General features: G+C 49.0%; 1 protein-coding gene across 1 annotated transcript; it reads left to right on the forward strand.

The window, feature by feature from the left end:
* The first annotated feature begins 217 nt into the window (after positions 1-217).
* IL10RB (interleukin 10 receptor subunit beta) lies at positions 218-23992 on the forward strand. Its single transcript, XM_027586278.1, has 7 exons — positions 218-391; positions 1537-1660; positions 6195-6352; positions 8527-8693; positions 12664-12811; positions 17477-17631; positions 23325-23992. The coding sequence occupies exons 1-7, from the start codon at positions 343-345 to the stop codon at positions 23649-23651; spliced, it is 1128 nt and encodes a 375-aa protein (XP_027442079.1). The 5' UTR covers positions 218-342; the 3' UTR covers positions 23652-23992.
* Positions 23993-24458: the final 466 nt, after the last annotated feature.

A 24458-nucleotide genomic window follows, 5' to 3' on the forward strand; every position in this document is an offset into this window, starting at 1 on the left:
CTGTACGTACAGTTTTGCTACTAGTCTTTTGCAACCCCCCCCTTTGGGGGAAGCAAGGTCCCCTCCCTTCGCGTCTCCCTACCACCCGCCAGGCCCCCCGGGACACCGCCCTCTTCCCCAGCAAAGCGCGGCGGTGGACTCCGGCCGGGGCGGGGCCCAGGAAGGGGGCGGGGTCTGGCCCCGCCCCGCCCCGCCCCGCCCCTCCAGTACCCGGAAGCGGCCTCCGCGAGGGGTGGGGAGGACCGGCCAGCGCTTCGGGGTGCGGGCTCGGGGGCGCTTGCCCGGCTGCTGGCGCGCCCCACCCCCACCCCCCCGAGCGCCCTCCCGGCTCCCGGCGCGGCCATGCCGCGGAGCCTGCGGAGCTGGCTGGGCGGCTGCCTCCTGATGTCAGGTGAGGGGTCCGCGGGGAGGGGACGACGGCCCGACGTGCGCTTGGGAACTGAAGGCCGAGCTACGATGCCGGCAGCGATGGCCCCAAGGCGACTCCTGAGCGGACCCCAGAGGCGCACTGGAAGTGATCGGGTGCCGGGTCCGGCCGTCAGGGCTTCCCATTAAGTACTCAGCACCCCAACATCTGAGGTCTGCCCCTCAACTCCACAGCTCTGTCTTCGGAGTTCTAAATCCACTGAAACCTTTTCTGCCCTCCTCTAAATTTCCTGCCCGGGTTCAAACAACGATGGGCCCCTCCTTGCTTTCTGATGAATTCATCCCCAGCCTTCCAGGATGCCACAGGCTCCTGGTTTTCCTCCTACCTCTCAGGCTGTTTCTACCTAGCATCTTCCACCTCTGCCAGATCTCTGTATAGCCCAGTTCTTGCCCGGGCCCTCCACCCTCCCCTCTCGCTATCCCTGTAGGGGATACCAGCAGAACCCAGCTATAGGCCCGTGACTCAAATGTGAATCTCTGTTGGCACCCTTGGGTCATGGGCCGGTGGTGGTTTATCATACTCTTCCGTCTGCTTTTGTTTATGTTTGATATTTTCTATTAAAAAGTTTAAAAATGATTTCTACCTCTAGTCCAGATCTCTCCTTTATGCGCAGGCTCCTTTCTCCAGCTGTCTGGGACATTCCTGTGTGCATCTCTCTGCAGCATCTCAGACCTAATGCAGCTGAAATGGGACTGTTGATGTCCTTGCCCCCAGCCCCAGTCGGCATCAGATGCTTAAGCCAGGAATGAATATTAACTTCTCCACACCAAAAGTATCAGCAAGTCTAGAGTCTGTACCTCTGGAAATATATCTAAAATCCATCTACCCCACCTTTCTCCCACCACCCAAATCCTGGTCACCCCTATCTGTCCCCACTTCATTCTTGCTCTCTGTCCCACCCCAACCTCCAACAGCCCCCCCACCCCAGCGGTTCTTCAGATAAAATCCAGACTCCTTAGTACAGCTAATGCGTGTCTCTTTTTCCTTCACCCACATGCCCATTTGAAGACATGGAACCATAGGGGAGACCCAAGTGTTGGATATAGTCATTTACTTGTGCAACTTTTTTGAGGAACAAAGATGCAGACTTTTCCCTTTTATTTTTACAGCATTAGGAATCGTGCCACCTCCTGAAAACGTCAGAATGAAGTCAGTTAATTTCAAGAACATTCTACAGTGGGAGTTGCCTGCTTTTCCCAAAGGCAATCTGACTTTCACAGCTCAGTACCAAAGGTGAGTCTGGGGTGCTCTTGGTGGGAAGGCCCTGAGCTGGTCACTGGGCCGGACCACAAGAGAGTCTGACTGCCCTCACCCGCATGACCATGACAGCCCATAGGGAACCTCACTGCTGACCTTTTTCTTTCTGTCCGGGAAATTCTTGTGAAAGTTCTGTTCTCTGAAAAGAGACAAGTCTTTTTTACTTTTTCTTGTTGGGATGGTTCATCGTTTGATGACCGCAGAGCCACTGGTATATACCGACATTTGATCATGTGGCTAAGGATGTCATTGGCCATAGTGGTAGCCTGTTGCAACACAAGCATTTGTCACAATTGATGTTTTTTAAGAGAAAAAAATGTCACTGAGATCATCCCCACTTAGGAGAGCAGTATTGCTCGAAGTCAATGATTTGCAAGTGGGAGCCATCCAGGAAAACCGAGGTATGCAAAGCAGGTTGGCCCTTGCCGTGCTACCACCCATCCCCTCCAGCAGATTATAACAGAACACCACCGTGCTGTGGGGTGCAGATGATTTGTATAGTGGGTGCTCAGTTACTCTGGCTGTGTCCTAAAATTGAAAGTAAGACAGCTAGCTACTGGCTGTGAAAAGCTCTAGCCCCTGAAAGCATCAGAAGGAAGGGTGAGTGTCAGCAAGACAATTATCTCAGTGGTGTTCTGACCTCCCAGGACCTGCCCTGCCAGTTTTTCCCTCTGTCAGCCCTCCCTCAGCAGCTTGCCATCATACACCACCGGCTGGATGCAGGTGATGCACCTTTAGGCCAAGTGCAAACAGCAGCAGGGGGCCAAAGGGTGATGAGCCAACACACCTGCTTCCAACGTGACTCAGACACATACAAAGATAGGCAGTCCCTTCGATGAAGCAGAAGGAACCATAGGTCCCAGATCCCATTAATCCCACACTCCTCCTCCTCCAGATTTCTTTTACAAACATATCCCAGGCCTGCTGATGCAGAGAAGACGTAGGAAGATGAATAAGCTAGTCTTTTTTGACTTTTTTGGGCACTTTTTAGTTCGAAGTAATTCCCCACTAACAGAACATTTTAAGATTTCAAGGACAGGGGTGCCTGGGTGGCTCAGTTGGTTAGGCGTCTGCCTTCAGCTCAGGTCATGATCCCAGGGTTCTGGGATCGAGCCCCACGTCGGGCTCCCTGCTCAGCGGGGAGTCTGCTTCTCCCTCTTTGCCTGCCACTCCCCCTGCTTTGTGCTCTTTCACTCTGACAAATAAATAAATAAAATACAGTGCAGAGAACTTCCAAATAGCTTATGTCCAGATTCACCAACTTTTAAGGTTTGCTACATTTCCTTTCTCCCTCTCTCTCTGTCTTACATCATGCCCTTTGTCACTTAATATTTCATGGTGAATTTCCAAAGAGCAAGGATAATCTTTTACATCACCATCTACAGCTATCAAGGTTGGCTATTTAACATTGGGGCAGGACTTTCATCTGACCTACAGTCATTAGTCCAATTTGTCAGTTTACTCAAGGGTTTAGGACAGGTGATTCTGCTGCTGATTTTTCCCTGCTGTCTATTTTCTACCACTGATTGGTTTGATAATTTCATGTCTGTGTCTGCAGTCTTGACAGCTCTAGAGATTTCACTGTGCAAAATTAACCTCCCTCTCTCTCTCCCCCCATCCGTTTATCCTTTGTTGTTCCATTCTATGCCCTTGTAGTAGAGGTGTTTGGTTGGGATGTCCATCTTGTAGGTACGAGTTCCTAGTGGCTTCCCAGCAACCGAGAATCAGGTATCCTTAGCACAGAAGTGCAGACTGAGCATGAGATGTGCTGGGAAAAACAAAGCATGTGCTGGGGGGTGTCCTTGTGTCTAGATCAAGAAAGTTGATCTAGAAAAATCTGATTACTGTTTTCCATAGCTTGTGAAAGATTTGTTTAGAATTCAGCTTGAAAAAAAAATTAAAAAAAAAAAAGAATTCAGCTTGAGAGGTTGGGTAGCACAGACTCTCTTATATGTGTACGTGGGGCCGGGGTGACCAGAGGAGCGCTTGGGAGGATGGATTGGTGATTTGACTACAGAAACATCTTTGAAAACCTGAGATGTAAATGTGGAGAATGGGTTATATGACCTATTTAATGGGGAGAAAAATATATATATATTTTTAAAGATTTTACTTATTTATTTGACAGAGACACAGTGAGAGAGGGAACACAAGCAAGAGGAGTGGGAGAGGGAGAAGTAGGCCTCCCGCTGAGCAGGGAGCCCATTGCGGGGCTCGATCCCAGGACCCTGGGATCATGACCTGAGCCAAAAGCAGACGCTTAACCATCTGAGCCACCCAGGCTCCCCAAGTGAGAAATATTTTTAAATGCCATAAAAATGACCTGGGGAGAGAGAAGTTATTGCAAAACAACTGCTGGAATATTCCATGTTCCAGCCACTTGACATGCTAGTTTAAATGAAGGAAGTGGCCACGTGTAGGGAAGCCCCCTTCATGCCGTGACCCCTGGAGTCTCCAAACGGTGGGATGTTAGGCAACCCATGAAGAGTTGATTGACGAATGTTTGTGGTATAGTACGTGAAAAGAGCAGATTGTAGAATAGTCTGAGCCCAATTATCTCTACCTACTTTTAGCCAGAAATTGTTCTGGGCATCGCCAAGAATGTGGTGAGGTGTGGTGCTTAAGACTGTGGGCTCTGCAAGATGTCCATCGACAGATGAATGGATAAAGAAGGTGTGGCATATATACACAATGGAATATTATGCAGCCATCAAAAGGAATGAGATCTTGCCATTTGCAACAACGTGGATGGAACTGGAGGGTGTAATGCTGAGTGAAATAAGTCAATCAGAGAAAGACATGTATCATATGACCTCACTGCTATGAGGAATTCTTAATCTCAGGAAACAAACTGAGGGTTGCTGGAGTGGTGGGGGGTGGGAGGGATGGGGTGGCTGGGTGATAGACATTGGGGAGGGTATGTGCTATGGTGAGCGCTGTGAATTGTGCAAGACTGATGAATCACAGATCTGTACTTCTGAAACAAATAATGCAACATATGTTAAGAAAAAAGAAAAAGAAGATAGCAGGAGGGGAAGAATGAAGGGGAGTAAGTCGGAGGGGGAGACGAACCATGAGAGACGATGGACTCTGAAAAACAAACTGAGGGTTCTAGAGGGGAGGAGGGTGGGGGGCTGGGTTAGCCTGGTGATGGGTATTAAAGAGGGCACATTCTGCGTGGAGCACTGGGTGTTATGCACAAACAATGAATCATGGAACATTACATCAAAAACTAATGATGTAATGTATGGTGATTAACATAACAATAAAAATTAAAAAAAAAAAAGACCGTGGGCTCTGAAGTCAAGCCGATCCCAGCTCCATTGGGCAAGTTTCTTAGGTTCTCCATACCTGCGTCCCATCTATAAAATAGGAGTGATCCCCATTCTGCCCTCCTGGGCTTGTGAATTCAGTGACGTAATACAGATAAAAAATACTTCCTGCCCTGCCTGACACCTAAGTGCTTGACTAGTGGGCTGTTACTATTTTTATCACCTTCATTGTCACCCCTAAGGGCAGCCAAATCGGTGGAAGGTACACTGAGGAACCAGTCAGACAAAACCCTCCCTTTTTGCGAGACAGGAGCCTGGGTGTCCTTGGGTCAGGTGGAGCTGATTACACCTCAGGTGGTCGTGAGGTGGTCACACGCACCTGCCGGTCTTCCCAGACATCCTTTTCCTTCTTCAACTTCACGTTTCTGCCACCCTCCCTTCAGGGGTGGGTGTCTGGGCTGGAGCTCTGTTTTAAACATATTGTATAAAACAAATCTGTATAAGAACAAATCGTTGCATGGTGTTTCCAGAGTAATTGCAGCAATAGTCATTTTCGGGACACTATTTGGCTAATCTGTGTACACAGTATTCACAGACCATGTCCCTCTGCTTTCATAAACAGCATAATCAAGGAGGAAAGCTTTCTTGGTCAAATATATTGAATACTCAACCCCATTTTGGAGAGGCACGTGCTCATTAAGATATGAAAGTCGCTGAGGGAGTTCTGTTATGAAGACAGACACTTCTTTATGTTTAACCTCGATTCTGCCCCAAATCATTTGACCATGGGACAGATATATTTTTAAAAGATTTTTATTTATTTATTTATTTATTCATTTATTTATTTATTTATTTGAGAGAGAGAGAGAGAGAGAGGGAGAAGCACACTCCCCACTGAGCAGAGAGCCCGATGCCGGGCTCCATCCCAGGACCCTGAGATCATGACCCGAGCCAGAAGCAGTTGCTTAACTGACTGAGCCCCCCAGGCGCCCAGGGACAGATTATTTTTGAAATGACTTATAATATCTCAAGAATCACTGAAATCCCATGGAGCACAGTTGGGGAAATGCTCATATAAATGATGCATGCTATTCATCAAAAGTGATGATTAAGAATTCAGTTTATTTTTCTCTCATTATCCTCCATTATCCTTTGGTAGTAGGGATTAATAAAGCACCAGTCAGCCCCAGAGAGACTGAAGTGGGAATTTTCATGGTTTTATTTTTCTGATTTTACAGTTATAGGAAATTCCAAGATACATGCACAAGTACTGCCTTGACAGAATGTGATTTCTCAAGTCTTTCCAAGTATGGTGATCACACCTTGAGAGTCAGGGCTGAATTTGCAGATGAGCATTCGGACTGGGTAAACATCACCTTCTGTCCTGTGGATGACAGTAAGCCACTTTGTTTTCCATTTCATTGTAATGCCAGCATTGTGCCTTGGTTTTCTTTCCCCATGGGGTAGCCTGGTCAGGGAGGATTCTTTGAGCACCCACAGAGTGGGTGGCCTTGCACAAGGAGCGTAGGGAGTATAATAAGAAGGGCTATGGCCAGAAGGAAGTCTGTGGGAGAGACAGGAAGGGCTGGTCATAAAGTTAATACAATAATTAAATATAAATCTATTAACATTAATGCCTTGTGGGTAAAGAATGAGTTGAGGCCAGTGTTGTTAATGAGAAGAACTGGAAGGATTAATGTAGTACATTTTCTGGGAGGAAGTCAGTTTGGAGTTAGGATGGAAGGAAATGTGACATGACAGGCAGAAGAATAAAGGTTATTCGAGGCAGGTGTAGAGACAGGAAGACGACCAGGTGCAGACAGCCAGCCTGCCCAGAATGAAGGCCAGAGCAATGGATTCGACTAATGACAGATGTGTTGGGTCAGGCTGGCTGGTAAGCATCCAAAAGAGTGTTCCCAGGTTAGATCTGGAGGGTCATGGGGATTCACCAGACGTCATGAGGTGAACATAATTAGAACATCAGGAATTGGAAATGAATGAAACCACCTTATAGCAATTGAGACAGTAAGACAAGACTCAAGTTGCAGCCTTCCCAGGAGCACCTCCAGGGAAGCATTGGAGGGATTGTGTCTGTGCGGTGTGGGGTGTTTATACTGCTCCCTGCTCTGGACCCCCATGGCTCCCACAGTTTTGCCTCCCCTGGTGGGGAATGCAGCTAGGATACCCTTCTGTTCTTTCCCAATTCTGTCCCAGGCTTGACAACAAAACTCTTATTTCTGGAGTCAGAAATTATCAAGGTTATATTATCTTTTCTAAAGGTATCTTTACAAAAGCTAAGAAAAATCAACATTAAAAAAATACAAGCAGCTTAGCAGTAGTCAAGTTTCCAAAACATAGTACAGGTTTCTGCTCCTGTAATTGCTGACTGACTTACCAGGTCCTGACTGGTTCCAATTCCTATGTTGGGCCCATCTGCGGAAATTCCCTTTAGAAATTAATACAGAATAGAAAAGCAGCTTGCCCAAAGGTCATACAGATAAGGAATGGCCCAGTAAGGATTCAGAGCCAAGCCCCTGAGGCCCCTGTGTCCATGCTTTTAGCAACCTACTTTAGATCCTTGCCTCTTGAAGTTTATATGACAGGAAAGTGCTGCAAGAAGTCACATAGAATCTGTTTATCCTTGCTTTGAAAAGTATCTAATAAATTTTCTTATCTGGTTTTTAGCTACCAGCAGATCAAAGACAAGGTAAAATGCTGGAAGCAGTCCCATTTACAGCTTCAAAAAAAAAAAAAAAGAATAACAGCAGTCAGAGAAGAAAACAGGATATAACTCAAATAGCACAGTTGCCCAGAGATATTTATTATTCATTGTACAATTATTATTGAGCACCTACTATATGCCAGGCACATTCTTAGTGCAGAAGCTATAATAGCAAGACAAAATCCCGGCCCTCAGGAAGCATACAGTCTAATGGGGGGAAGACAGATAAACAAATAGATCAAGAAAATAAGGGAAGGTACCAGTGCAGGATATGTTGGGAGCTGCTCTTTACATAGGGTGGTAAAAAAGTCTCTCTGAGGAGGTGACATTTGACCCGAGACCCAAATGAAGCAAAGGGGCTAGCCACATGAATATCCAATAAAAGAGCATTTGGGCAGAAACAGCTACAGACTTTTTTGGGAAGTGTGTATGATTAATTATGTATGTTAGGCACTAAAAGTAGTAGAAATACCATCTGTAACTTCCAACCCAGCAAAGAAAATAAAGAAAATTCGACCCAGTAGAAAGAAAAAAGAGGAGAGGAACAAACCACCAAAAAAAAAAAAGTCTTTATAGAAAACACAAAATAATATCAAATATATCAGAAATCACAATAAATATAAATGGGCTAAACTTGATTAATAAAACAAAAAAGGCTATCAGATTTTTTTTTAAGAAACAAAATCCAACTACCTTCCTTGACCATGTCAATCAATGTCATAGCAAACTTACATCAAAGACAGGGTCCTTCAGTCGACCAGTTGGTCTGCACAGTTATGAGAAATAAATGTTGATGTTTTTAAAATGTGATTTGTGACTGTCATTTTGCTTTGTTCTCTTCCTCTTAGCCATGATTGGACCACCTGGAATGCAAGTAGAAGCACTTGCTAATTCTTTACATATGCGTTTCCTAGCCCCTAAAATTGAGAATGAACCTGAAACATGGACCATGAGGAATATTTATAACTCGTGGTTTTATAATGTGCAATATTGGAAAAATGGTTCTGATGAAAAGGTAAGCTCAGCAAATCATATGCATTTCAGACATAGGCTCCCCTTCTTTGCCTAGTGTTAGTCTGAGGCCATGATGATGGAGAAAGGAGGCTAGGAGGCCATCCAGTCAGGGTCTTGCAAGGTGGTAGCACCTTATGGTCCACAGGATCTAAGGCCTGGTCATCTGAGTGCCAGAAGCTTCCCAGTCTGAGGGATACCTGGTATTTGGCTCATGCTTCCCAGGCCCCAAGGGAAATGCATACAGCAGACTTCAGGGTGTTAGCACAGTTAGAGCAGGCCTTTCTCTCCCTGAAGGGAAGTTGCAGGAGAAGGTTGAGAGAGCTGACTCAACAGTTGGCTGGTGGAAGTTGCAGTCAGCTGAATCAGGTGACATGCTGCATGACTGCTATTTTATGGTCTGAAACGCTGTGCCCCATGTACACCATAGAATAGTCCAGTCCATGGTCTGGGCAGCCCCATCCCTGGACGCTAGATGAACAGTGTCACATTTTACCTGTCTGACCCCAGTTTTCGCCATTGCTCTCCTCCTCTTCAGGGGATGGTTCCTTTAAAAACATGAGCTAGGAGTCTGACCTGGTTGGAATGTTGCTCCTGCCAATGTGACTCTAGTCACATTCTTGACCTCGGCTTCCTCATGCCTACAAGATGGGCATAATAATGCATTTCATGGGGCGCTTGGGTGGCTCTATCAGTTAAGCATCCGACTCTCAGTTTCAGCTCAGGTCATGATCCCAGGATCGTGGAATCGAGCCCCACATTGGGCTCCACACTCAGCACAGAGTCTGCTTGAGATTCTCTCTCTCCGTCTCCCCCTTCCCCCACTGGCACACACTCTCTCTCTCTCTCTCTCTCTCTCTCAAAATAAATAAATAAATAAATAAATAAATAAATAAATAAATAAATAAAATCTTTAAAAAAATAACCCACTTCATTAATAAAGTGGGGATGATAACCTACTTCACAGGATTGGGGGAGTTTAAGGACATAATGAAAAAAATAAACTTGTCCGGTTACCTGAACAACATGTGTGGTCAATACATGGGCTTTTCCTTCCCCTTATGTAGACAGAATAAGGCTATTTTCATTCATCCATGGTCAGGTTTTTCCTTATACTTAGTGCTTCCAAGCTGAATGCTATTTGTGGTCCTAAACTGACTTACACATATGTTAATGTAAGTTAGGTTACATATATGTCATCTCCTCTATATTAAATGTTGGTTCTATCATTTAATTCTCAAGAGTTTGGGAGGAAAGGGTTACCCATGTGTGTTGGCTTAGAAATTATGTAATCAAATTTATATGTACATACTGCACAAGCCCCCAAAATCTCAAGCTAATTTCCCCCGCAAAATGCTCCATTAAATGATGCAGGATATCAGCCTTCTTCACCGACTAGATGAGTTTGCTTATAGTTAAGCCCCCAGGAGATGTGTGCCTAGAAAGCAATACAGAATGAGGAGTTTTTAAAGATTTTATTTATTTATTCATAAGAGACACAGAGAGAGAGAGGCAGAGGGAGAGGCAGGCTCCCCGCTGAGCAGGGAGCCCGATGCAGGACTCGATCCCAGGACCCTGGGATCATGACCTGAGCCGAAGGCAGACGCTTAACTATCTGAGCCACCCAGGCGCCCCAGAATGAGGAGTTTTATAGTCGCTTGCCAAATGCAGGTATCTCCACTAAGCTCTGGGATGCAAAGGTAAGACAGGATTGACCCACTCAGGGGCTTAGCAGCGTACTCTTATGAAGGATCCGTTTCCACAGCCTACCATGTCTGCATGCCTCCTGTACCAAGCATGAAGCGCAACACCCACTTTAGCTTTAGCTCCTTATCTAGAACGTGCCCACAGGATAGGCATCTGGTGACACATTGGTCCTGTCACTTCCGCCTGCTGTGTGGAAGCCTTTGGTGTGGCGCGGCAAGTGTTGGAAAGGCTGCCTGTTCCCTAGGTCCTCCCTCACGTGGAAACCTAATCCCCAGTGTGACGGTGTTGGAGGTGGGGCCTTTGGGAGGCAGGGGATTAGCGGCCTTATAAAAGGGACCCCAGAGAGCTCCCCGGGCAGGCCCTTCTGCCCTGTGATGCAGACACAGCGTGAAGACTGGCTGACTGGATCCAAGTTTGCCAGTGCCTTGGTCTTGGACTCCTCAGCCTTGAGAACTGTGAGGAGTACACGTTTGCTGTTTAGAAGCCGCCTGCTCTGTGTTCTGTTACAGCGCCTACACGGCGTAAGACGATTAGGGTTCCCTTTTAGAACGCAGTGTTAAAAGGCTGCCGTATCCGGTTCCTAAACTCATAGCATAAAAGGCTTCAGGAAACTCTGTTTCTTCCTGGTGGGACAATGTGAACGGATAAAACCAGAAATTCCCTGGGTGTGAAAGACAGCTAGAAAAAGCAAATAGAGGGGACTTGAGCAGGGCTTTTCATGTCTGTCCCTCCCTGCCTGCCACTGTGGGTCAACCCTGAGCTGAATCCCTGAAAAAATAGCATTGCAAGGTTTTAGGGGTATGGGATTTCTAGGAATGAAAGCCCGGATTTTTTATTTTTAATTATTGGAAGTTATACCATACTCTTCATGTAGTCAATGGTAGAATCCAATTCTTGTCATCAATGAGCTTGGCTCTCTCCTACAGTAAAGGAATAGAGACAAGTTGTCAACAAACCCAACGCCAAAAGAAAAATAACCAATTACTGAAGTAAAAAAAAAGAGTTTGTGCTCACTTTCTGTTGAAGTTCCTATTCACCTGACACATTTTGTTTTATTTTTTTTTAAGATTTTATTTATTTATTTGACACAGAGAGAGAACATGAGCAAGGGGAGTGGGAGAGGGAGAAGCAGGCTTCCCACAGAGCAGGGAGCCCGATGTGGGGCTTGATCCCAGGACCCTGGGACCATGACCTGAGCCCAAGGCACACGCTTAACGACTGAGCCACCCAGGTGCCCCTCATGTAACACATTTTAAATAGGACCCTTCTATCAGGAAATAGAACCATGATGGAAATATGGGTGACGTATGCTCTTGTAGTTCCCTTTGCCTTGCCGGAAACTGTTTTGGTTTACCAAACTCAGGAATATATCATGAATGAGGAGAGCTTACATTCATACTAAGCAGTCAGGGAGGCCGAGGTGTGTGCCTTGCAGAGGAGGCCGGCCACTGCCAGGTGAGGGCATTTCAGGTACTCACGCAGAGGACAAGTCTAAAGAGAACCCCGGGCTGCCAGGGTCAGAAACCTGCTCTTGGAAGGAAAAATCACATGGAGTGTCACTCGAATGGACCCATGTCACAGTTCTGGGGCTGCTGTACCAAACTCCCCAAACCCAACAGGAGCATGTTGTCTCAAGGTTCTGGAGGCTCGAAATCTGAGATCCAGGTGTAAGCAGTGATAGTCCTTCCGAGGGTTATGAGGAAGAATCTGTTCCATGCATCTCTCCTAGCTCCCAGATTGCCGGCAATCTTTGGTTCCTTAGCTTGTAGAAGCAAGAACCCCATCTCCGGCTCATCTTTACGTGGCATGTGCCTGTCTGTGTCCAGATCTTCTCTTCCTACAAGGACGCCAGTCATGTTGGATTAGGGCTCGTCCTAATGAGCCGATTTGCTGTCATTACCTCCAACTAACTCCCTTCCCAAGGTACTGAGGGTTAGGACTTGAACATATGAATGGGGAAGGGGACACAGTTCAGCCCATACGACCTAATTCCTCTTAAAAAGGGAGTAGGTTGGTTTGTACGGCATCTAAACTAGAGAATTCAGGAAATGAAGCGGTTTGTCAGGACCACGACCATTCCTTGCCCCACGCCTTAAGATGCTCTCAGGGTCCCCAGAGATGAACCAGGCGGAACACCTGCTTCCATCAGCTTCCTCTTTTGAGCGCAAAGTAAAGATCATAACTGGTAAGATTGGGGCGGGGGGCCGAAGAGAAGATGGTGTCCCTTCACTGCGGAGGCCTGTTTTTATTTTTGTCTTCCTTCCTAGTGGCCAATGACCTGTCAATATGACTTTGAGGTCCTCAGAGATCTTGAGCCATGGGCAACTTACTGTGTTCAAGTTCAAGGGTTTCTTCCGGATCGGAACAAAACTGGGGAATGGAGCAAGCCTGTGTGTGAGCAAACAGCCGATGACGGTGAGTCTTGAGACGCACCAGCTGTAATTCTGCCTCTTCCGAGCCTTTCAAATCGCTTTATAGACACCCACCAAGTGTTAGCATTGGAATGTTCCTTAGACATGAACGCGTCTGGCTCCAACTTCAAGCCAGGTCAGCTCTGACTGATCAGCTTCCTGTTGGAAGGAAACCACCCCCTCCTGAGGCAGCTCGTTCCCTCTTAGACCTAAGGGATGGATGGACACGTTTTCCATTCGTTGGACGCTGCCTCCTCACACCCACCCGCGCTGTGCTCATTCTGTCCTGTCAGGCCTCCTGATACAAGTCTTATCAGCCAAGCAAGGTCGAGCCCCGCCACACTGCCCAGAAGCCTCCCCTCCCTGGGCTGCATGTCTCCAGCCCCCTCAGACACACGAGGGAGAGCTTAGAGACCTTGATCACTGTCCCCACCAAGGGCTACTTGTCTCGGCTTCCAGGACCTCAACACAGTCGCTCACAGTGCTCCCTGTTTTTTAAAAAAAGAGAGAGGGGGAGAGAGTACCACTGGCCCGGACACTGTGATCATTTACATACAGACACATGGCATTTGCATACGGGGTGATCCAAACTTGCTGCCTGGATGTCTGCACACAAACAACAGGCCTTTTTATTATTTAAAGACATCGTGCAAGGCTCAGCCAGCTCAGACCGTGGAAGGATGAATACACGCAGGTCCACTCCTGGCTGTTTTCATTTACCGAGGCTCTCCTGGAAGCGAGGCACTGGTCTGGGGGCTGCAGAAATACAGAGGAGAGTAGTAATGAATTCCCTCCAGAGAGAACATAACTTCTCATCCTCTGTGTCACAGTGCAGTTCGGAGAAAATTGCAATGCTTCAGTCTCACTGATGCGTCATTTCTGCTTAGCAAGCTCCTGAGTGTTGCTTTCTGGCATTGAATGTATTTCTCACCCAGTTTTGCTTTGTCTCGTCTCATTTGCCAGAAAGAGCTTCAGGATCTTTACCCATTTGTTGCACCCCAGGATGCACCTTCCTTTAGACTGCTTACCCACTTGCCTGCTGATCACTGACCCATCGGAATAGAGTGGACTATTCTATAAGCTGTGTTGGGTTTTTTTGTCCACAAAGTCACTGTGAGTGTAAATGTAAAAAAACTGGTAAATACCAGCTAAAATGGACACACCCAGTGCCAAGTGCAATGCTGTCTCCACTGTGCTCATGACGATTTATGGATAGTTCTCAGAATAAGAGCCCCATAATCAGGTGTGCTTGGAAATGATGGGGCCCTCTCAGAAAAGTCGCCACTGTTAGCATATTTGATCTTTTGGCACCCTTTTTGAGGATCAGCATTCCAAGGAACACGGCCCGGGAAAAACCAGCCCATCGTACCCCATAGTCTAGCAATGAATCACCCTATCCAAAAAAGGAAAGACAGCCATTTTGAGCTCATTTCTTCTTGGTGCCCGGATGTTGTTTTCGGTTATCATTCTTATCCTTTTTATGTGTTGGTAATTAGCCACTTAATTATCCGTTCTGGGATGTTTGTTATTTTTTCTGGACATCAGCCTCAGGATCACTGGCCTGGAGTTTCTTGAATCTTGTTACTGTTGTTGCTTCCTTGTTTTGTTTTTTTGTTGTTGGTGGTGGTTTTTTTTTTTCTTTTTTCTTTTCTTTTTTTTTTTTTTTTTTTTGCTTCCTGGTTCTGTGAACGCACAAAGTGTTTGCCTGAACCCAGGATTCTCTCAGGATCTTTGTGGTGTCATCCAGAGCTCTTCTGCAGTCGTAGTAGCAAGTTTTCTCAGGGCTACAGAGCCCCATAGAAAATCCTGCTGTCCCCCTGGAGGGAATTCTCTGTCGTTCTTTTTCTGTGGCCCCCAGTTCAATGCCTTGCATCATCTGTAATCCCAAGGTCAATGCCCCAGTGGACCTGCCTATGTCTGAGCTGGCTGAGCCTCTCTGCAATGCCTTTAAATAAGAAAAACCCCTCCCTTCGTGGGCTGCAGGTTATTTTGTAGGCTACACGTTATTTCTACAGACATTCTCTGTGTTTTTTCTCATTTTATTCCTCTCCTGAATCACTTTTACTTGGATCAGAATTCTGTACCTTGGAAGCCCCCATTCCACTTGAGTCACTAGAATCCCTGGTCTTAGAATTATCCTTCTTTAGGGGCACCTGGGTGGCTCAGTCATTTGGGTGTCTGACTCTTGGTTTCCACTCAGGTCATGATCTCACAGTCGTGGGATCATGTCAGGCTCTGTGCTCAGTGTGGAGTCTGCTTCAGATTCTCTCTCTCTCCCTCTGCCCCTCTCCTGCTCACATGCCCTCCTCTCTCTCTCTCTCTCAAACAAGTAAATAAATATTTAAAAAGGAATCATCCTTCTTATCTCTAAACACCTGTCACCTGCTTTCCCAAAACCTTGAGTGTATTTTGGGATCACCCAGTGCCCTGTCCTTCCCCTGTGAACGTAACATGGGACATGGGACGAGTCCTGGACGGCCCTGTGTCTCAGCCGCCTCATCTACAGAATAGGGAGACCCAGATAGTGGTGCCACACGCAGGGATGGGAGGGCTCAGAACAGTGCCTGGTACAAAGTGAGCCCTTAATGCATTAGACATTATGGTTATTAGTAATGACATTCTCAAAATCACATTGTGAAGGATTCCTAATGGTCCTGAGACCTTTATGTCACAAGACATGCTTTGAGGCCTACAATTTGGCCTACAAGAGGAATATTTCAAATATTTTGTGGCTATAAATGATGACCCAGGAACTGACAAAGCCCAAACACTTTATGAAAGAAAAGTATAACCCATTGAAAACCTGCTTTTGTCAAACATCATTTTAGTCTTGTGTAAACATAGCTATCTCCTTTGAACCTCACAACCCATTTTTCCATGAGAGCCCTGTAAGGATCGCCCCTTTTACAGACTGGGAAATCAAGGTTCAGAGAGGCGAAGTAACTTGCCCAGAGTCGCTCAGCCAGTAAATGAACAGGGACGGAGCAGGTCACCTGTCCAGTGATTTACTGCCCACGGACTCATTCCACAGGTGAGCACAGGCACAATTTCCCTGCGGGTGAAACAGGGAGAGGCAGTCCGCCTGGCCACGTGGTCAGGTAGGATTGAAAGAAGTCAAGAGAGCTTTCTGCGGAGGGTTCTGCTCCCAGATCCTCCCCTAATTCCCAGCCCATGGAAAGCAATGACCCTTTCTTTCTCGGGGTGAGTTACAAAAGCATCCCCTGACTTCACAGGGGGTCTGGGAGGAGGTCCTTTGAGCTCAGCAAGGGCACAGGCCCGAAAGATGATGAGGCCACTGCTGGCATGAATGAAAACACAAGGGGACAAGGGAGGAAGGCAGGCCCGTCCCAACCCCTGCTCCCCCTGCAAACACCACATCCATTCAGACATCTAAGGACTGTCTTGTGGGCCACGTGCTGCTCAGTGTCGGCGGTTGGGGGGGGGGGCGTGCTTTGGTCTGCCCTGTGCAAGTAGGAATCGACACTTTCTCCGCAAATAAAATGACTCCCTTTTAAAAGGACTTGCTGTGAAAGGGCACGGTTCATTGGCTTGTCCTTTCTTGGCACCAGATGCTTTGGGTTTTAATCAGGAGGGTGGTGCCAGCTGCCAGGCCCTGGGCACTGGGAGGGTGGGTGACCCCGGGCGGCGGGAGAAGGCACCTGGTGCTGAATGAGGGGAGCCAGGACCCTAAATGCCCTGGTCAGAGATAAAGCCGGATGTTAGAGCAGTAAAAACAGATTTGATTCAGTAAGGACTTACAGGAGGGAAAGAGTTACCTGGGGTGTTTTAAAGGAAGAACAAGGGACGGGCAGAGAAGAGAGAATTGGGGAAATGACACATCACAAAGCAGGTGAGGGGGTGGGTCAGTGTCCCTGCATTTGGGCCATCGGTGTTGAAAGCCAACTGGCCTTGAATCAAGTCAGACTTCCCCTCCCCGCCGGGGCTGGGGACAGGGTTCCTCCTTCCTGAAGATTGCAGTTGAGAGGAATGGCTTGCAGGTCCTTGAGAAAGACAGCCCTGGGTTTTAGGAGATATGTGTGCATCTCAAAGGGGCAGAGGAAGGATTCACACGCATAAGCTTCGGATAGCAAAGGCTCTGAGAAAGGAAGGCCAGGTGTTGTTGGAAGAAACGCTAAGTTCTTTTGGCAGCCTTGAGTTTTTCCAGACAGAGCCCACGGTGGGTGCTGGCTGGTGCCAGCCGCGTGGAATTTGGGCAGGTGTCTGAGTGCCGGGGGCTTGGATGTGTTGCCATGCCAGGAGCTTTTGCCCTTCTCGGTACAAAGCACCGTGGTGCGTGTGTCTACTTGGGGCTCTGGGGTCCCGTTTCCTGCTTTAAGGCCGCAGAGTCTTCTCCAGCATGCAGAGGCTCATTGCTCATTGCTCACAGTCCCTGCTTATGGTTCTCATCGTGTGTGTCAGCAGTCGTGCCAGAAACCAAAGCTGGAAAAAGATAGGAAGCGGGGGCAGGGGAGGCACTGGCTGGAAACCCCTGGATCCTTGAGCAGGTGTCCCGTGCTTTCTCCTCACCCCTCCCGAGATAGGCACCCAGCCCCATTTTTGGGGATTCCCACCGGATTGCCATGGTGGCAGAGTGTGGAGGTCAGGTGACCTCAGGTGTCCTTGACCTGAACCTGACGCAGCCCACCGCCCCGTCCCCCTCCCCCCGCAGAGACGGCCCCGCCCTGGACTGTCGCCGTGGTCCTGGCAGCCTCAGTGTGCGCGGCCTTCCTGCTGCTCGGCTGCTCCGCCCTGCTGTGGTGTTTGTACAAGAAGACTAAGCACGCCTTCTCCCCCGGGAACTGCCTGCCACAGCACCTGAAAGAGGTAGGTCTAGAATGGGGCCCGGTGGACCCAAAAGCCTTGCCTGGGAGGGCTTCTCGTTTTAAGTCAGGGCCGGCCCAGACCACGTGGCGGGCTTTCCTGGAGAGTGACACCCGTCTGTGTGCAGGTCCGTGCCCCGGGGCCCGCTCCAGGGATGCCCGTGGTCACAGATCAGCCGGCCGGGAGGAGGCAACGCCCTCCCTCCCAACCCGGACTTCGTTCCTTCTCCGACCTGCCCTCCCTGAAGCCCCGAGTCATCGGGGGCCCTCAGCTGGGGCCTCGAGGGCCTCCTTCCTGAAGGAGATCTGGGGGGCACACCTCAGCATCTGCTACCGTGCACCCCTTATACCACAGGGACCCACCGGAGCAGGGCCTCTGAGACTGAAGTTGCTCCTTCTTCCTGGGGAAAGTTACAAGAGGAAGGTTGATGGCACCAGCCCCAGCCACTCTGCTTCGGCTGGTCTCCAGGACACAAATGACCCTCATGGTCTCTCCTGGTCCCCTGCAGGCCCCTCTCCCCTCTCCTGTGACTAGCCACTGCCCATCTGATTGGGTGACCCAGGCCCTGCGCTCTGAGAAGTCTTGAGTCTCCGGTCACAGGCACCAGAGGTCTGGGCTGCCCTGCGTCTCCGCTCGCCATAGGGATTGTGCAGGGGAGCCCATGAGTCACCCGATGATTCCTTTCCTTGCCAGCTAGGCTCTTGACATGAAGAGGGGGTGGCCTTAACTGAAAGTTTACCAGGACACTTGCTGTGCCCCCCCGCCCCCGGGAGAAAGGCTCTCCCTCTGGGAACCCTCTAGACCAGCAGTCAGCAAACTCTCCCTTGAAGGGCCAGATAAAGCAAATATTCTAGGCCTTGGAGGCCAAGAGGCAAAACGAAGATGTTATATAGGTACTTACACAACCACTTAAATGTAGTCATTTAAAACTCTTAAAACCATGCTGAATTCCTGGGCTGCACCGTAGTGTGCTGACCCTGCTCTGGACTCACAGAGCCTAAAATGGCATGTGCAGGGGGCACCAAGTTCCCCGAGTGGGTCCCTGGGAGCGATGGTAAGCGGGGCCACTCCTGTGTCTACCCCGTGGTTCCTGAACCCATGCGTTCTAGGCATTGAGGATGCTTCTGGTGGTTGCTGGCACTCTCTGGCATCCCTGGGCTTGTAGACGCATCACCCCAATCCCTGCCTTCATCTTCCCATGATGTCCTCCGTGTGTGTGTCTGTGTCCACATTTCCTGTTCTTCTAAGGACACCAGCCATATTGGATTCAAGGCCCACCCAAAGGAGTTCATTTTAGCTCGATTACCTCTGTAAAGACGCTGTCTCCAAATAAGGTCACGTTCTGAGGTGACGACACTGGGAGGGGCAGCAAAGCCCCTCGACAGGAGTTGACGCTTGTTTGAGGAATGATTTGCTGTCCCTGTTCCACAGGGCCTTGGTCAGCACTGCTGAGGCCTGACTGACCCAGGGCCCCGTGGCGGTCTTGGAGTTCATAAATGATACAGAGACACTTGGAGCCGCTCCCCTGAGTCCACACACAGGCCTCTCCCACAGACTTCCTCGTCCCTGACCCTCCAGTCTCCCTTCTTCTGGGTTCCCTGACCACCAGCCTAGCCATTAACCTCTGCCGGTGAGTCCACAAGGAGCCCAATCTTGGGCCACTTTTCTTCCAACACAAGAGGACAGCCAGATGCACGGCCCAGAGCTCTGCCTGGTGGAGGGCTTCCTCCTCTCCACTGCCATTCAGGGCCCCCTGGTTCAGCCCCCAGTGCTACCGCGGGCCATTTTGGGTTTGCACCTGCGTGCTGCGCCAACCTCCCCATGAACCATGTTTGACCTTCTGTTCCCTCAGCTGCTCCCCGCCCCCCATCGTCACGGTGTGAATAGAGGTAGAGGTGCTGGTGCAGCAGGGGTGGACGGTGCGGGAGGCTGGGCCCCATGCATATGCATCCTCTGACCTCATTGTAGGACCTGGTAGGTCCAAAAGGCCTTGTGGTGGTTGGTCACTTCTGGGTGGCCTGGTCTCTCAGTGTCAGAGTGCTGCAGGCTCTGTCTCGACCAGCTCCCTATAACATCTAGAAGCCGTTTTTCAAATAGGGCGTAATTGTCTGCCGCGTGATGGCCTAGCCCGGCCCCCAAACTGTAGTGACCTGCCCTGTGATTCTCCCTTTAGGATTTGCCAGACACTCCAGCATCTTTTCCCACCACAGACCCTTTCCTACCACAGACCTGCCACGTCACATAGCCAATTCATGTTCAACTGGTGTGTCGTCCGTGATCGATCATGCTGGGCCTTGGTAGCCCTGCACCAACCAGCCACGGGATGTGGCTAGGGCACCCTGCTCCATGGCCCTTACCTTCTGCAGGGCCCTCTCCTGCCCTCAGCGCTGTCCTGTGTCCCTCTTAATTGTATTCCCAGGGGCAGAACGTGCTGCCTTTAGACCCACAGAGGCCCACCTAGCATCCTGCTAGTTCTCAGTGGTGGGAGGGGTGAGATGTGATCATTGGTCCTTTACTTTGGAGAGGATGTCCAGCACGCCCTACTCCATGGGAGCCCTGAAACTTCGCTGATACGGCAGGCCCCTGAATGTTCACCCAGGGGGTGTCCCACGCTCTGAAGTGCATGTGCCTAATCAAGGCCTTGCCACTTCTTTCCCTTCTGGTCCTCTTACCATATTGTCACCATAGCTGATGTTGGGCCTTGTCCCCAGACCACCCAGAGGTTATAGACTGCCCCCCGGGAAGGACATAGTCCCGCGGCCGAGCCAGGCCAGCCCCAGGGTTCCGAGGCTACCGCAACTCCACCATGAGGGCTGGTCTGGGCCGCGCAGCATCCACAGTGGGTGGAAAGGGAGACACGTGACCACAGGCAAGCCCTTTTAACAAGAGGTGTTAACCGAGACTGCAGCACCAGAATGAGCCAGGAAGTCTCTGCGAGCTCTGGAGAAGTGGGAAGAACAAAGAGGGGCAGGTCCATTGTTCGGGGTAGAAAGTGTTTTGTAAGTGGAGACCCAGCAGGAAGCAGAACTATTCACCTGCTCTTTGTGCTTCTGGCTCGCCATCACAGACTGGTCAGACAGGAAAGGACAGATGGGGCTACGTGCTTCCAGGCAAATCAAAGCCAGAGACGGGCGTCGGAAAGGGGCCCTTGGAATGAGCCCCCCCCCCCCCCCCCCCCCCCCGCTCCGAGGCTAGAAGACTTTGCAGACCAGCCTGCAGAGCCCGCCCCTGTGATTCATCTGAGAAATGCTGGCAGGTGCTGGAAAAGGGCGGGGCGGGGGGGTGGTGAGGATGAAGGAGGGGCCAGGAAACTATGCAGACTGGGATCATTGCATCATGAAATTCTCCAGCCTGATGCCTGATGTAAAGGTCCACTAACCATGGCCCAGAGAATAATTACGAGTTCCGGGAGACTTAGTGGGGATGGAGACTTGGCGTTGAAGCCATAGGGAGGTTTATCCAATAGGATATATTGAGTTTCTGTGTGTGTCCCACCCGGAGACCAGCCTGATCCTTGCTTTCCTGAGGCTCACAGCGCATTTTCCTCTGTTCCTTCCTGTCCCCTTTCCCTGGAGAATCAAGAATGGCTCTAGTCCATTCTTACGAATCCACTGGACCCAAGGGTTTGGGGAGGTTCCTCCTGCCCCCAGTGCCTTCTTTTGTGCAACAGAGATCTGGACATAATTCCTCTTGCCCCCCCGCCCCCATCAGCTGGTGGAGACCCAGACGGTGGGAGGTAGAAATCCTGACAGGTCCACACCAGGGGCAGTACCACTCCAGCAGCTTAAGTTAAGTCCCATCAAAGGGCTGAGTGTGGAGATGGCATTAAGAGGGCAGCGGACTGTCAGGGGTGAAGCTACAAGTCAACAGTGGAGGGGAGAGGGAAAGCTGCGGAGCCCGGAGACCATCTCTACGATCCTGAAGATCAAGAGCATTGGTGGAACTATGAGGAGGGACAGCGGGAAACACGAAGTCAGCAGATGTTCTGGGAACCACATCCAGGCATCTTTCATGGTCCAAAGAGCGGGAGAGGCCCAGATGGCTAGACTCGGGTTCCCGCCTTTAACCAGCCCCTGTTCCCGGGGAGAGACAAACCCGACGATAAACCGAGTCCATAAAATGCGCTAGACAGAAACATAGCACAAGCCACGTGTGTTTTAAATTGGCTAATAGCCACGTTTTTTGAGTTTTTTTTTTTAAGTAAAAAAGGGCAGATGAAATTAACATTAACAATATATTTTATATAACCCAGTATATACAAAATAATCATTTCAACATGTAATGAGTATTCTTTTTAATTTTTGAAATATTGACGCTCTTTTTTTCCTACAAAGCCTTCGAAATCTGGTATTTCTCACAGCACAGGTTGATTCCAACTAGCGACGTTTCAGGTGGTGAGTAAGCCACCCGTGACACGTGGCTGCCGACTGGGCGGGCAGTGCAGGGCTGAGGGCTGAAAGTGGGGACACATTGGGTCCTGGCGAGCCCCCAAAAAGGGCCCCTAACTCAGCCTGAGGACACGGTGGGAGGTTCTGCTCGTTATTCCAAGACACATTCATCCCGTGCTTGTGATGTGCTGCTTCCTAGAGGAGGTGACGCTCAGGCCAAGTTAGTGCCACAGCACTGGGACCGGTCTAAAAATAACTCCCTCCCAGTTTAAGAGAAGAAGCAATCAGAGGGGGACCTCATTGCACCGTCAGAGGGTGGTTCTGAGGTGCAGATTTGTCGTCACATTTTTAGAAATTGTGGTAAAGCACAAGGAACATAAAATTTGCCATCTTGGCCATTTTTAAGTGCAGAGTTCAGTGCCATTAAGTGCATTCACGCTGGGTCACATTGGTGGGCAACCGGCACCACTGTCCATCACCGGAACTTTTTCATCATCCCAAACGGAGTCTGTCCCCAGTAAACAAGAACTCCCCATCTCCCCCTCCGCTGCCCCTGGTACCTCCCCCCATCCCACTTTCTGTCTATGAATTTGACTCCTTTAGGGACCTCACATTCAGCAGAGTCATACAATATTCGTCCTTTCAGTGTCTGGCTTATTCCACTTAACATGACATCCTAAATGTTCATCCACGTAGCAGGTATCAGAAATTCATTCCTTTTCAAGGCTGAATCATTTTCCGTTGTATGGATAGACCCATTTTATTTATCCACTCCAACGCTGAAGGACACTGGCATTGTTACTACCTTCTGGCTTTCGTGAGTAATGCTGCTGTGAACAGAAGTTACGAGTCAACAATGCAAATATGTCTTTGAGACCCAGCTTTCAGTTCCGCTGCGTGTGTATTCAGAAGTGAAATTGCTGGGTGCCTGCGTGGCTCAGTTGGTTAAGCGACTGTCTTCGGCTCAGATCATGATGCTGGAGTCCCGGGATCGAGTCCCACATCGGGCTCCCTGCTCGGCAGGGAGTCTGCTTCTCCCTCTGACCCTCTTCCCTCTCGTGCTCTCTGTCTCTCATTCTCTCTCTCTCTCAAATAAAAATCTTAAAAAAAAAAAAAGGAGGTGAAATTGCTGCATCATATCGCCATCCTGTTTTTAAATTTTTGAGGAACTCTGATGCTGTGATTGTCAAATGCTTTAAACCAGGCTTCTCCAGCCAGGAGTTCTGTATAAATCTGTGTAAGCCCAGAAAAAGAAATGGGAAAATTTTGATCATTAACTTTCTTTCTTTTTTTTCCCCCCTTCCATAGTTTTTAGGCCATCCTCATCACAGTACGCTTCTGTTTTTCTCCTTCCCACCCTCTGATGAGAATGAAGTCTTTGACAAACTGAGTGTCATTATGCAAGTCTCCGAACACAGCAGGCAGAATTCTGGCGATGGCTGCACCCCTGGGGTCCCGTCTGGGCAGGGGTCCTCCGAGCCGGTCCCTGAGGAGGGAGCACATTCAGCAGGGTACAGCACCCCCCTCCTTCTCTCACCCACCTCTGACCGTCAGCGGAGCGGGAAACCCCCTGAGCAAACCCCACATCTAGAACTCTCAGACTCCAGGACAGCATCTAAACAACCAAAGAGCTAGATTTTAAAGGCTTGCTTGGCAAAAACACTCCATGGTGGGAATGTGCTGCTTTATAAAGGCCTCACTGATTTAAAAAAAAAAAAAATTGTTGATCACTGGGGAGTATAATTTTCAGCCTCTTCTGCTCACTAATATAAGAAACAAGTTTTAATTAGAAGAAACAAAAATAGTTAAAATGAGGACTAACCAGAGGGCCAAGAGACGGATCCGAAAAACAGCCTCAAGTCAAAAGTGGTCAGTGAACTTTCTGGATTCTCAGGGATACTTGGACTGGATTTATTTTGCTATCTGTGTATGTTTTATATAGTGCTGGTGCTCTATTAAAGTTTTATTCTCTATTTCATCTGTGTGCATGAATGGTACTACATTTGGGTAATTGGCAGATAATGCATGAGGCTCTCATTTGCCGTTTCTGGTGGTGTTCTCAGTCCCTTCCTGCTGTCACCCGGGAAATGGTGCCGGGGGTGAGGGTCTAATGGTATCTGGGAGCCATCAGTCTAGGAAGACTTGGATTCCAGACACCTACTAGCCTGTGACTCTTCGGTTTCCTCATCTGCACGTGGAAATTAAAAGACCTAAGGATTGATCATATTGTATGAAATGCACTGCCCCCAAGGGCGCCTGGGTGGCTCAGTCAGCTCAGGTCATGATCTCAGGGTCGTGGGATCGAGCTCTGTGTCGGGCTCCATGCTCAATGCAGGGTTGGCTCGAGGATTCTCTCTCTCCCTCTGCCCCTCCCTCTACACTCTCTCTCTTTCTAAAATAAATACATAAATCTTGAAAAAAAAAAAAGTGCTGTCCCCAGTG

The sequence above is a fragment of the Zalophus californianus genome, chromosome 1 (assembly GCF_009762305.2).
Source record: "Zalophus californianus isolate mZalCal1 chromosome 1, mZalCal1.pri.v2, whole genome shotgun sequence".
Classification (NCBI taxonomy): domain Eukaryota; kingdom Metazoa; phylum Chordata; class Mammalia; order Carnivora; family Otariidae; genus Zalophus; species Zalophus californianus.